The sequence below is a fragment of the Protomyctophum bolini genome (assembly GCF_963924005.1).
Source record: "Protomyctophum bolini genome assembly, chromosome: 13".
NCBI lineage: Eukaryota > Metazoa > Chordata > Actinopteri > Myctophiformes > Myctophidae > Protomyctophum > Protomyctophum bolini.
In genome coordinates this window covers 43,385,032-43,399,252 of record NC_137874.1, presented here as the reverse complement: position 1 = coordinate 43,399,252, position 14,221 = coordinate 43,385,032, and the positions used below count along the sequence as shown (strand labels likewise).

At 42.8% G+C, this 14,221-nt stretch overlaps 1 protein-coding gene across 2 annotated transcripts in view; it reads left to right on the top strand.

The window, feature by feature from the left end:
• The first annotated feature begins 806 nt into the window (after positions 1 to 806).
• The window catches only part of lrch2 (leucine-rich repeats and calponin homology (CH) domain containing 2), a 72,895-nt gene continuing 59,480 nt past the window's right edge, over positions 807 to 14,221 (top strand). For both annotated transcript variants that reach the window (XM_080779378.1, XM_080779377.1), the window contains exon 1: positions 807 to 1,130. In XM_080779378.1, coding sequence (XP_080635504.1) covers positions 914 to 1,130 — 217 coding nt within the window. In that variant the 5' untranslated portion in view covers positions 807 to 913. The remainder of the gene's footprint in view (positions 1,131 to 14,221) is intronic.

Sequence of the window (14,221 nt, the reverse complement as noted above, 5' to 3'; positions counted from 1 at the left end):
AGTGCCCCTCTGGGCACAGGTCTCCACCAGGGCAGGTCAGGTTGTGGCCTCCTGGTGGCGCTATAATAGGGCAATGTGAAAAGGGTGACATTTCTTCTTGCCGTGGATGGCAATTGGATGATTTGAGACACAAAAGGGTGGGATATATTCCTCAGCCTAGAAGGAAAGTCTGTGAAAGATTTAACGTAACTTGCACGCTTCATTCATGATTTGTGTAGTTGTTTACACACACACACACACACACACACACACACACACACACACACACACACACCACCCTGATACTGTTGCATTGTGACATTGCTCTGTTTACACAACACATCTGTACCACCCCCCCCCCCCCCCCCCCTCTCTCTCTCTCTCTCTCTCTCTCTCTCTCTCTCTCTCTCTCTCTCTCTCTCTCTCTACACGTTTCCCCTCTCCATATTGTTTAACTCTTGCTTTGGCATGTTTCCTTATGCCAATAAAGCACAATTGAATTGAATTGAATTGAATTTTTGCCAAAATGGTAACCCCGGCCAGCCCCACCCACCGGGGGAGGGGCGGACCCTCACCACACATGCGCAGGATGGGCGGAGTCGCAGAGAGAGAGAGAGAGAGAGAGAGAGAGAGAGACCCAGCCCCAAACAGAACAGACAGACAGACAGACAGAAGCGTGACTGACTGTTATTATCATTTCTAAAAGCATAATAATAATAATAATAATTCCTCCTACGGGGCGGTGGGTGGGCGGGGGGGTCCGCTAGGTGTAGCCATGGCGTCCTGTCAGGGTGGAGGTGGTTCCTCCACCACCACCACCACCACCACGCCGGGCGGAGGAGGAGGGCCCGGCGCCAGCTCCACGCTCCCCCAACAGCAGCACGCGAACAACGGCGGACCGCTGACGGTCCACCCGTCCTGGAACCCCGGAGCCATGGGCTCCATGCAGCAGCACACCCACCACGGAGGTGGGGGGTCCGCGGGAGGGTCCGCCACGGCCGCCACGGCCACCGGCGTGGTGGTGTTGGGGGTCCGCAGCTTGGAGCGAGCCCTGGACGACGCGCAGAGCTCCGGCTTGCTCAACCTCAGCGGGAGGAAGCTGAGGGACTGGCCGGCCACGGCGCACGATCTGACGGACACCACGCAAGCAGGTGAGCGCTGGCTGGCTGGCTGGCTGGTTGTTTGGTTCATTTCATATAGTGGCGCTGATGGTATTAATGAATCTAGTGTTTAGTCTTACAATTCACCTCATGTGTGTCAGATAGAGAGACTCGAGGTCCAGAGCATCATATTATAGGCTACAATTTTAACATTTAATTTTTTAATAATTATAGGGTCCATTGTAGGACATAATGCACAATAGATAACGTCCTAGCCTAGTACTAAGGCTATTTTTGTATTAGTATTATCGTTAAAGGTCGGTGGTTGCATGGTTCTATAGTCTGTGTCAGACTCAAGGTCCATATCATATCGTCCCCATATCGGATAGAATAAATGTACCGTTTATTTCATAATTAAGGTCCATTATATTACACTAAGCTATATTCACATAACATGATGCACAAAACATAACAGCCATCTTATGTTTATTTGCAAAAAAAACAAAAAAACAGGATCTCCCTTGATTTTGCATTCATAATTAATGCATATAAAAGTGAGAATGAATTATTTATTCTAGATAAAGGTATAGGGATCGAAGCCCCTTCTTCCTGCATATAGGCTGCAGTTTTTTTTGTTTTTAAATATATATATTTCATAATTTTCTTCTATATAGCCTATGGATATCCCAGGCTGGTCTGTTTGCAGTGCTGTCCTCCTGCGTTCATCCTACAGAGGCTGTTCCATAGGCAGATATAATAATAATAATAATAATAATAATAATAATAATAATAAAACAATGAATGAATAACAATATTTACAAAATAAATAAATGCAAAGCAGTATAAGTTTTAGCATGATATAAATGCAGGCGTGTAAACAGCATTCAATTCATAATAGCAGATCATGTGTATTGGCGACCTGCAAATGGCATTATAGCCAACATTATTCCAATCTCTTTTGTGTGTGTGTGTGTGCGTGTGTGTGTGTGTGTGTGCGTGTGTGTGTGTGCGTGTGCGTGTGCGTGTGTGTGTGTACGCACAGAGATAACTGGAGCAGTGGGTCATAATCATGCTTTCACACTCCTCTTTTCATGTCTTATTTTTTAACGCCACACATCAATACATTTATATTATATGTTTTTATAACGATGATGTGATGCTTTGATAGAATAGCAGAGACTGATTTAATATAATGTGTGGATTGAAATGAGTGAATCCTTCCTGTGATAGAATAGCAGAGACTGATTTAATATAATGTGTGGATTGAAATGAGTGAATCCTTCCTGTGATAGAATAGCAGAGACTGGTTTAATATAATGTGTGGATTGAAATGAGTGAATCCTTCCTGTGATAGAATAGCAGAGACTGGTTTAATATAATGTGTGGATTGAAATGAGTGAGTCCTTCCTGTGATAGAATAGCAGAGACTGGTTTAATATAATGTGTGGATTGAAATGAGTGAATCCTTCCTGTGATGCTTTGATAGAATAGCAGAGACTGATTTAATATAATGTGTGGATTGAAATGAGTGAATCCTTCCTGTGATAGAATAGCAGAGACTGGTTTAATATAATGTGTGGATTGAAATGAGTGAGTCCTTCCTGTGATAGAATAGCAGAGACTGGTTTAATATAATGTGTGGATTGAAATGAGTGAATCCTTCCTGTGATGCTTTGATAGAATAGCAGAGACTGATTTAATATAATGTGTGGATTGAAATGAGTGAATCCTTCCTGTGATAGAATAGCAGAGACTGGTTTAATATAATGTGTGGATTAAAATGAGTGAATCCTTCCTGTGATAGAATAGCAGAGACTGGTTTAATATAATGTGTGGATTGAAATGAGTGAATTCTTCCTGTGATGCTTTGATAGAATAGCAGAGACTGGTTTAATATAATGTGTGGATTGAAATGAGTGAATCCTTCCTGTGATAGAATAGCAGAGACTGATTTAATATAATGTGTGGATTGAAATGAGTGAATCCTTCCTGTGATGCTTTGATAGAATAGCAGAGACTGATTTAATATAATGTGTGGATTGAAATGAGTGAATCCTTCCTGTGATAGAATAGCAGAGACTGGTTTAATATAATGTGTGGATTGAAATGAGTGAATCCTTCCTGTGATAGAATAGCAGAGACTGGTTTAATATAATGTGTGGATTGAAATGAGTGAATCCTTCCTGTGATGCTTTGATAGAATAGCAGAGACTGGTTTAATATAATGTGTGGATTGAAATGAGTGAATTCTTCCTGTGATGCTTTGATAGAATAGCAGAGACTGGTTTAATATAATGTGTGGATTGAAATGAGTGAATCCTTCCTGTGATAGAATAGCAGAGACTGATTTAATATAATGTGTGGATTGAAATGAGTGAATCCTTCCTGTGATGCTTTGATAGAATAGCAGAGACTGGTTTAATATAATGTGTGGATTGAAATGAGTGAATCCTTCGCGCCTGTTTTTTCTCTGCTGTGGAAACCTTCGTATAATAATTAGCTAGGATGCTATAGAGGGTGGGGGGGGGGGGAGGGGGGGTGTTGGGGAGGAGCTACACCCGTGGTGTGGCGTGCAGACGGTAGACATGCACGTCTGGCTCAATCAACGCTGTGTGTGTGTGTGTGTGTGTGTGCGCATGCGCATGCATCCCTTTAAATTACAACCAGGACAGTGTGTGTGTGTGTGTGTGTGTGTGTGTGCGCGCGCGCACGTGCATCTTATATAGGCTACTGTCTGCAAACAGCAACGCGTCGTTACAGAGTGTACCTGCTTTTGTTTAACAGCTGATGGTGTGTGTGTGTGTGTGTGTGTGTGTGTGTGTGTGTGTGTGTGTGTGTGTGTGTGTGTGTGTGTGTGTGTGTGTGTGTGTGTGTGTGTGTGTGTGTGTGTGTGTGTGTGTGTGTGTGTGTGTGTGTGTGTGTGTGTGTGTGTGTGTGTGTGTGTGTGTGTGTGTGTGTGTGTGTGTGTGTGTGTGTGCGTTGTCCAGGGTGTTTTAGAGAAGGCAGAAGAGTCTAGGACGTGTGTGTGTGCGTTGTCCAGGGTGTTTTAGAGAAGGGAGAAGAGTCTGGGACGTGTGGAGTGTTGTCCAGGGTGTTTTAGAGAAGGGAGAAGAGTCTGGGACGTGTGGAGCGTTGTCCAGGGTGTTTTAGAGAAGGGAGAAGAGTCTGGGACACGTGGAGCGTTGTCCAGAGAAGGGAGAAGAGTCTGGGACGTGTGGAGCGTTGTCCAGGGTGTTTCAGAGAAGGGAGAAGAGTCTGGGACGTGTGGAGCGTTGTCCAGGGTGTTTCAGAGAAGGGAGAAGAGTCTGGGACGCGTGGAGCGTTGTCCAGGGTGTTTTAGAGAAGGGAGAAGAGTCTGGGACGCGTGGAGCGTTGTCCAGGGTGTTTCAGAGAAGGGAGAAGAGTCTGGGACGTGTGGAGCGTTGTCCAGGGTGTTTTAGAGAAGGGAGAAGAGTCTAGGACGTGTGGAGCGTTGTCCAGGTTGTTTCAGAGAAGGGAGAAGAGTCTGGGACGTGTGGAGCGTTGTCCAGGGTGTTTTAGAGAAGGGAGAAGAGTCTGGGACATGTGGAGAGGGGAGGGGAGGAGAGGAGAGGAGAGGAGAGGAGAGGGGAGGGGAGGGGAGGGGAGGAGAGGAGAGGGGAGGGGAGGGGAGGGGAGGGGAGGGGAGGCGCACCCAAGCCAAGCATTGCAGAACAAGCACTTGCATGTTAGCTGTGGTTGTATGTGAGGATTACTACCTCGTTTGACAGCAGTGGAGTCTGTCTGCCTGCCTGTATGCCTGCCTGCCTGTGTGTCTGTCTGCCTGCCTGTCTGTGTGCTGGCATGGTGACAGTATGAGCTAGCTAGACACAGTGCTTATCAACCTTTTATACAAATATTTGTATTATACTGGTATATTCTTTCAGAGCGAACATTTCTAACTCAAATCTTTGCTTCTGGGAGGTCCCAGTAACAACACATGGTCAGATCCCTGGACACGAAAGACTTTGAGAAACGCTGACATAGAAACGTAGGTTTTTGCCAGAGATCTCTTAGAATCAGCCTCAGGTCGAAATGGAGTTATTTAAGGGCATTAGAGGTGCTATTGTGGTACCCAGAGGTCCAGGCAGGCATAGTCTAAGACGCCTTGTTCCCAAGTAGGCCCACAGGTCTGGTCTGTGCAAATGTGATTAGCCCGTTCTGACCTGAGAGATCAGATTATTAAAAAAAATGTCTTCTATACATCCTGACAGTTTTCTGAAAAAGCTACGTTTCTATGTCAGTCGTTCTTTTGATTTTTCTTACGAGCTTGTAGATCTGCTATTTTTTTTCAATAGCTATAAAGCATGACATGATGCCAAAACACCAAACACCACAATGTGATTAGGTGTCCGACTGTCCGTGTGGCTGCCTGTCTGCGTGACTGTATCGTATCTCACATGTGTGTGACATTGATAAGACCTTCTCCTGGCCGTCCTTCGCTAGACGTTTTAGTCCCAGTTCGTCCTCTGATCGTTTAAGCCACGGGTTCTCAAACCCCCCACCCTCCCCCACCGCGAACCCCTCCCCACTACCAATATACAAACTGACTGAAAAAATAACCTTAAAGGGACACTTCACCCTTTTTGCAAAAATATATATGTTAATGATGTTTAGAAGCTTCAGAACACTTTCCTGGGGGTCTTTTTTTGTGAACGCAGTGAGCACTTACTATGAGACCTAGCAGATCATGTCTGTCTGTCTGTCTGTCTGTCTGTCTGTCTGTCTGTCTGTCTGTCTGTCTGTCTGTCTGTCTGTCTGTCTGTCTGTCTGTCTGTCTGTCTGTCTGTCTGTCTGTCTGTCTGTCTGTCTGTCTGTCTGTGTGTGTGTGTGTCCCACCTTTTTGCCCATATATCACTGAGTGATTTGTTTGTGATTGATGCAACACACTCCATATTTGGACGTATAGCTGCTTTGGGGACTCCTTATATGGTTATGGCTAAGTTAAAAAGTCTTACTCATGGTGTGTGTAATATGTGTTTTTTTTAATCTATTTTAGATTGTAGCAGTGAGCACAGTTTCTCTGATGTCATGGACACTATGGTCTCACTATACCTTCCTGGACTACAATTCCCATAATTCTTTGGTGCTCTGCTCCTCCTCGTGGATAGGGGGGAGAGCTGTCTTACTGAGACAACATGTAGTCCAGGAAGGAAGTGAGCCCAGTGTCCATGACATCAGAGACACCGGGCTCACTGCTACAATCTAAAATATGAATATTTTGAGAAGTCACAGCCTGTGAAGTTTAAGGGCTTCAGGGGTCTGAGTTTCCAGTGAGTGTGTGAGTGTTCAGCTATAGCGTTCATGCGCGCCTCACACCTTCTGGTCCACTTTTAACCCATTTTTTCTGACCTGAGATCAGATTCACACGAGGTTTCCACTGGACACACACTGGTCTGATTAACCCATTCTGACCTGAGATCAGATTAAAAAAAATGTCAAGTCGTTCTTCGATTTTTCAAAAATAGCAGACCTACAAGCTCATAGCGCGCCACTCGGTGGCGCGCTATGAGCTTGTAGATCTGCTATTTTTCAATAGCTAAAGCATAACATGATGCTAACACCAACATGGGTTCCCGTTCAGAATGGGTTAACCTTGATTGATTGATTCATTGAAATATCTATTAACAGTTTGCAGAATTACAGTACATTTCAAGCACAAACTAAATACAAAGACTGTTGACTGTGAGTGGACGACCCAATTAAGCATTACACACTTGTTTACAACAGGGTCCACCATGTTCAATTCATCAAGACATTTAGAGATGTACAAATAGACATTTCAATATAGCAAAGATTTGAGTTACAAGTAAGACGCGCAAGCGCGGGAAGCGAACGCAGCTCGTACATATTCGGGTTTTGGACGTATAGCTGCTTTGGGGACTCCTTATATGGTTATGGCTGAGTCATGGTGACGTAACAGCGGGACAGACAGACAGACAGACAGACAGACAGACATGATCTGCTAGGTCTCATAGTTAGTGGTCACTGCGTTCGCAATAAACGTTCGCTCTGAAAGAATATATCCATTCTGGGCCGGAACCCCTTTTGGCGTTTTCCCCCCTCAGGCCGGGAACCCATTTTTTGGGTTCTGTACAGTATGTACAGTATTAAACCAATACAAAGAATTGATGCTGCTATATACATATTTGAAGTTTTTCAGAAAACCTAGGGCAGGCTTTAGAAGGCGCTGAGAGCTTGTATATATCTGCTAATTCTCGAATAGCTAAAGTCTAACACGACGCTTTAAAACACCAACAGGGGTTCCCGTCCAGAATATAGGTTTTAAACCCAAACCACCAGTTTAGCAACAGGGCCTACTTCCTCTCTGCTTCAGGGGGGGGAGGACTTCCTCTCAGAGGGTTTTTTTTTTTAAACATACAGCAGCAACTTCCCAAAATAAACCAAACACTAAGACCTTTTTAAAAGCATGCACTAGCAACTTCCCAAAATCAACCAAAGGTTTTGTTGTTTGATGCTGCCGTGTGTGTGTGTGTGTGTGTGTGTGTGTGTGTGTGTGTGTGTGTGTGTGTGTGTGTGTGTGTACGTATGGCATGTTGATATGATTGCGAATGCAGTGAGCACTTACTATGAGACCTAGCAGATCATGTCTGTCCGTGTGTCTGTGTGTCCGTGTGTCCCCCCTTTGTGCCCATATATGGAGCTGAGTGATTTGTTTGTGATTGATGCAACAAAATCCATATTTGGACGTATAGCTGCTTTGGGGACTCCTTATATGGTTATGGCTAAGTTCAAAACTTAACTTAAAAATAACTTAACTTAAAAAAAAAAATAACTTAAAAATAAATCTTAAAAAAACCCAAATATGTATGAGCTGCGTTCGCTTCCCGCGTCTTACTGGTATCAAACCGTTGTTTGATCCTGGCGTGTGTACAGTACGTGTGACATGTTGATATGATATCGTATATATATATAAACCGGTTCAGCTGGAGTCTATGAGCTACGCAGCGGCGTTTGGCTCAGCGGTAGAGTGGCCGGATGGCAACCGAAAGATTCCTGGTTCGATCCCTGTGGGCTCCTCCCCCAGAGTTGGTGTCCTTGAGCAAGACTCTGAACCCCTGATTGCTCCTGATGTGCAGGTTGGTGCCTTGCATGGTTTCCTCTGGCATCGGTGTGTGTGTGTGTGTGTGTGTGTGTGTGTGTGTGTGTGTGTGTGTGTGTGTGTGTGTGTGTGATAAAAGGCGCTATATAAAATGCACCATTTACCGTTTACGCGCTTCATCATTTTCTAACTCTGGATTGGAAGCGCTCCAAATGGAGCCAAATGGACCGGCACAGGTCCATTTGGTTCCATTTGGAGTGCTTTCAGAGTCAGAGCAGTCAACCTCTTAAACCCCACGGGGGTCCGGGAGGGAAAATCTAAAATATGGGAGTTGGAACCTGAGACCTTTTTTTTTTTTTAATATATTTTTTATCCCACGATTTTGTAACCCATTTTTCACCCCTGTGTCAATCATCTACTGTGATCCTGGGCTCTACACACCCTCCGCCAACCTGGGGAGAGCAACGGACTTAACTCATGCTTCCTTCATGCCTGAGTGTCCAAGTTGCTCCTTTACACCTGACAGGGGGGAGTTTCCCTTGTTGGACGTAGCGCGTGGAAGGAACACGTTATTCCAACCAGTTCCTTTCCCCTCCATCAGGCGCCCCGGCTGGCCAGGGGGAGGCAGTTTAGAGACCAGGATTACTGCATGTTTTTGTGAGGGTACCTACCCTGAGACCTTGACCAGCCCCATTTACCCGCTGAGAGCTGTTCATGAGGTGGACAGCCGGCGGGGGATTGGGGTTGTTTCCCACACAGATGGAACCAAATAATAATAATAATAATAAACTTTATTTGTACAGCACCTTTCATACAGAGTTCAAAGTGCTTCACAGGCGGCAGGACACAAATCAGGTACTTTACAGTTAGGTCATAACACATCAGACACAGTCCCATAGTTTACAGTTAGGTCATAACACATCACACACAGTCCCTTAGTTTACAGTTAGGTCATAACACATCACACACAGTCCCTTAGTTTACAGTTAGGTCATAACACATCACACACAGTCCCTTAGTTTACAGTTAGGTCATAACACATCACACACAGTCCCATAGTTTACAGTTAGGTCATAACATATCAGACACAGTCCCATAGTTTACAGTTAGGTCATAACACATCACACACAGTCCCATAGTTTACAGTTAGGTCATAACATATCACACACAGTCCCTTAGTTTACAGTTAGGTCATAACACATCACACACAGTCCCTTAGTTTACAGTTAGGTCATAACACATCAGACACAGTCCCTTAGTTTACAGTTAGGTCATAACATATCACACACAGTCCCTTAGTTTACAGTTAGGTCATAACACATCAGACACAGTCCCATAGTTTACAGTTAGGTCATAACACATCAGACACAGTCCCATAGTTTACAGTTAGGTCATAACATATCACACACAGTCCCTTAGTTTACAGTTAGGTCATAACACATCAGACACAGTCCCATAGTTTACAGTTAGGTCATAACATATCACACACAGTCCCATAGTTTACAGTTAGGTCATAACACATCACACACAGTCCCTTAGTTTACAGTTAGGTCATAACATATCACACACAGTCCCTTAGTTTACAGTTAGGTCATAACATATCACACACAGTCCCATAGTTTACAGTTAGGTCATAACACATCAGACACAGTCCCATAGTTTACAGTTAGGTCATAACACATCACACACAGTCCCATAGTTTACAGTTAGGTCATAACACATCACACACAGTCCCATAGTTTACAGTTAGGTCATAACACATCACACACAGTCCCATAGTTTACAGTTAGGTCATAACACATCACACACAGTCCCTTAGTTTACAGTTAGGTCATAACACATCACACACAGTCCCTTAGTTTACAGTTAGGTCATAACACATCAGACACAGTCCCATAGTTTACAGTTAGGTCATAACACATCACACACAGTCCCATAGTTTACAGTTAGGTCATAACACATCACACACAGTCCCATAGTTTACAGTTAGGTCATAACACATCACACACAGTCCCATAGTTTACAGTTAGGTCATAACACATCACACACAGTCCCATAGTTTACAGTTAGGTCATAACACATCACACACAGTCCCATAGTTTACAGTTAGGTCATAACACATCACACACAGTCCCTTAGTTTACAGTTAGGTCATAACACATCACACACAGTCCCATAGTTTACAGTTAGGTCATAACACATCACACACAGTCCCATAGTTTACAGTTAGGTCATAACATATCAGACACAGTCCCTTAGTTTACAGTTAGGTCATAACATATCACACACAGTCCCTTAGTTTACAGTTAGGTCATAACATATCACACACAGTCCCTTAGTTTACAGTTAGGTCATAACATATCACACACAGTCCCTTAGTTTACAGTTAGGTCATAACATATCAGACACAGTCCCATAGTTTACAGTTAGGTCATAACATATCACACACAGTCCCTTAGTTTACAGTTAGGTCATAACATATCACACACAGTCCCATAGTTTACAGTTAGGTCATAACACATCACACACAGTCCCATAGTTTACAGTTAGGTCATAACACATCAGACACAGTCCCTTAGTTTACAGTTATCATAACATATCAGACACAGTCCCATAGTTTACAGTTAGGTCATAACACATCACACACAGTCCCTTAGTTTACAGTTAGGTCATAACACATCACACACAGTCCCATAGTTTACAGTTAGGTCATAACATATCACACACAGTCCCATAGTTTACAGTTAGGTCATAACACATCACACACAGTCCCTTAGTTTACAGTTAGGTCATAACACATCACACACAGTCCCATAGTTTACAGTTATCATAACACATCAGACACAGTCCCATAGTTTACAGTTATCATAACACATCAGACACAGTCCCATAGTTTACAGTTATCATAACACATCAGACACAGTCCCATAGTTTACAGTTATCATAACACATCAGACACAGTCCCTTAGTTTACAGTTAGGTCATAACATATCACACACAGTCCCTTAGTTTACAGTTATCATAACACATCACACACAGTCCCATAGTTTACAGTTAGGTCATAACATATCAGACACAGTCCCTTAGTTTACAGTTATCATAACACATCACACACAGTCCCATAGTTTACAGTTAGGTCATAACATATCAGACACAGTCCCTTAGTTTACAGTTAGGTCATAACACATCACACACAGTCCCTTAGTTTACAGTTAGGTCATAACACATCACACACAGTCCCATAGTTTACAGTTAGGTCATAACATATCACACACAGTCCCTTAGTTTACAGTTAGGTCATAACATATCACACACAGTCCCTTAGTTTACAGTTAGGTCATAACACATCACACACAGTCCCATAGTTTACAGTTAGGTCATAACATATCACACACAGTCCCATAGTTTACAGTTAGGTCATAACATATCACACACAGTCCCATAGTTTACAGTTAGGTCATAACACATCACACACAGTCCCATAGTTTACAGTTAGGTCATAACATATCACACACAGTCCCTTAGTTTACAGTTAGGTCATAACACATCAGACACAGTCCCTTAGTTTACAGTTATCATAACATATCAGACACAGTCCCATAGTTTACAGTTATCATAACACATCAGACACAGTCCCTTAGTTTACAGTTAGGTCATAACACATCACACACAGTCCCATAGTTTACAGTTATCATAACATATCAGACACAGTCCCATAGTTTACAGTTAGGTCATAACACATCACACACAGTCCCATAGTTTACAGTTAGGTCATAACATATCAGACACAGTCCCATAGTTTACAGTTAGGTCATAACATATCACACACAGTCCCATAGTTTACAGTTAGGTCATAACATATCACACACAGTCCCTTAGTTTACAGTTAGGTCATAACATATCACACACAGTCCCTTAGTTTACAGTTAGGTCATAACATATCACACACAGTCCCATAGTTTACAGTTAGGTCATAACATATCACACACAGTCCCATAGTTTACAGTTAGGTCATAACACATCACACACAGTCCCATAGTTTACAGTTAGGTCATAACATATCAGACACAGTCCCATAGTTTACAGTTAGGTCATAACATATCAGACACAGTCCCATAGTTTACAGTTGGGTCATAACACATCACACACAGTCCCATAGTTTACAGTTAGGTCATAACACATCAGACACAGTCCCATAGTTTACAGTTAGGTCATAACATATCACACACAGTCCCATAGTTTACAGTTAGGTCATAACAAATCACACACAGTCCCTTAGTTTACAGTTAGGTCATAACATATCACACACAGTCCCTTAGTTTACAGTTAGGTCATAACATATCACACACAGTCCCATAGTTTACAGTTAGGTCATAACATATCACACACAGTCCCATAGTTTACAGTTAGGTCATAACACATCACACACAGTCCCATAGTTTACAGTTAGGTCATAACATATCACACACAGTCCCATAGTTTACAGTTAGGTCATAACATATCACACACAGTCCCATAGTTTACAGTTAGGTCATAACACATCACACACAGTCCCATAGTTTACAGTTAGGTCATAACACATCAGACACAGTCCCATAGTTTACAGTTAGGTCATAACATATCACACACAGTCCCATAGTTTACAGTTAGGTCATAACATATCACACACAGTCCCTTAGTTTACAGTTAGGTCATAACATATCACACACAGTCCCTTAGTTTACAGTTAGGTCATAACATATCACACACAGTCCCTTAGTTTACAGTTAGGTCATAACATATCACACACAGTCCCATAGTTTACAGTTAGGTCATAACATATCACACACAGTCCCTTAGTTTACAGTTAGGTCATAACATATCACACACAGTCCCATAGTTTACAGTTAGGTCTGTTACAAAACCATATGTCTAGGGGTAAAGGTAATGTAATATATGAGAGAAACGGAAACCAAGGCCTTAATACAAGGATTTATTCAATAGTATAATGAATAAATTATAAGAATCAACAATAGTTTACAAAATAAATGGCTCTTTAACTCGCATGAACATAATAAACGGAATCCAAAAACAAAACTAAAGTTATTCCTTTCCGAAGGGAATAACTTGTCTAACAAAAGTTCAGCTTCACAAAATAAAGGAACAAAACAGTTGGCGACATGTAGTAGTAGTACGACGGATGGGGGAAAGACCTTGGAAGTGTTTCCCCAGCGCTGGGCTGGGCATGAATGGGCTATGTAGTGAGAGAGCCGCGGCCGCTAGCTCGCTCACGTGACCGTCAGCCAATCAGGGAGGTTGATCAGACCTCCATGGTCATGGCCAACAGGGTTACCCCAGCCACACAGCTGATGACAATCAGTCTGTCTGAAAACCCATTAGTATCCTCTGCATGGGAGGAGAGTTAGTCCAATACAGGTTCATAACAACTGCTGCACAGATATAGATATATATATATATTAGAAGACATCTAGGCCCAAGATAATCCACATACATATATATATACTATAACAATACACCACCATATAAATATATATATACTATTAGCAATAAACATATATATATTTATAATCCAAAATAACACTCATAAATCATAACACTCATAATTAATCATAACCACACACGACCATAGTCGTGACACCCCCCTTCCCGAAAAGAAGTTATATCCCCAAATAACTTCTTCTCAAAGAAGAGAGCACCTTAAACCCGGGAAAGGGCATCCGCAAGGACATTGTCCGTCCCCTTCTTGTGGCGAATTTCCACTTCAAAGTCCTGTAGCATCAAGGACCATCTCATCAGTCTTTGATTTGAATTTTGCATTTGCCTTAGGAACACAAGGGGATTATGGTCAGTATAGACAACAATAGGCAACGGGCTTGAGCCAACATATACCTCGAAAAATTGTAATGCAAGTAACAGGGCGAGAGCTTCCTTCTCAACGGTACTATAGTTACCCTGCGCTGAATTAAATTTCTTTGAATAGTAACAGATGGGATGATCGATATCCTGAAGATCCTCCTGGAGCAGGACAGCACCGGCGCCACAGGCGCTGGCATCCACCTCC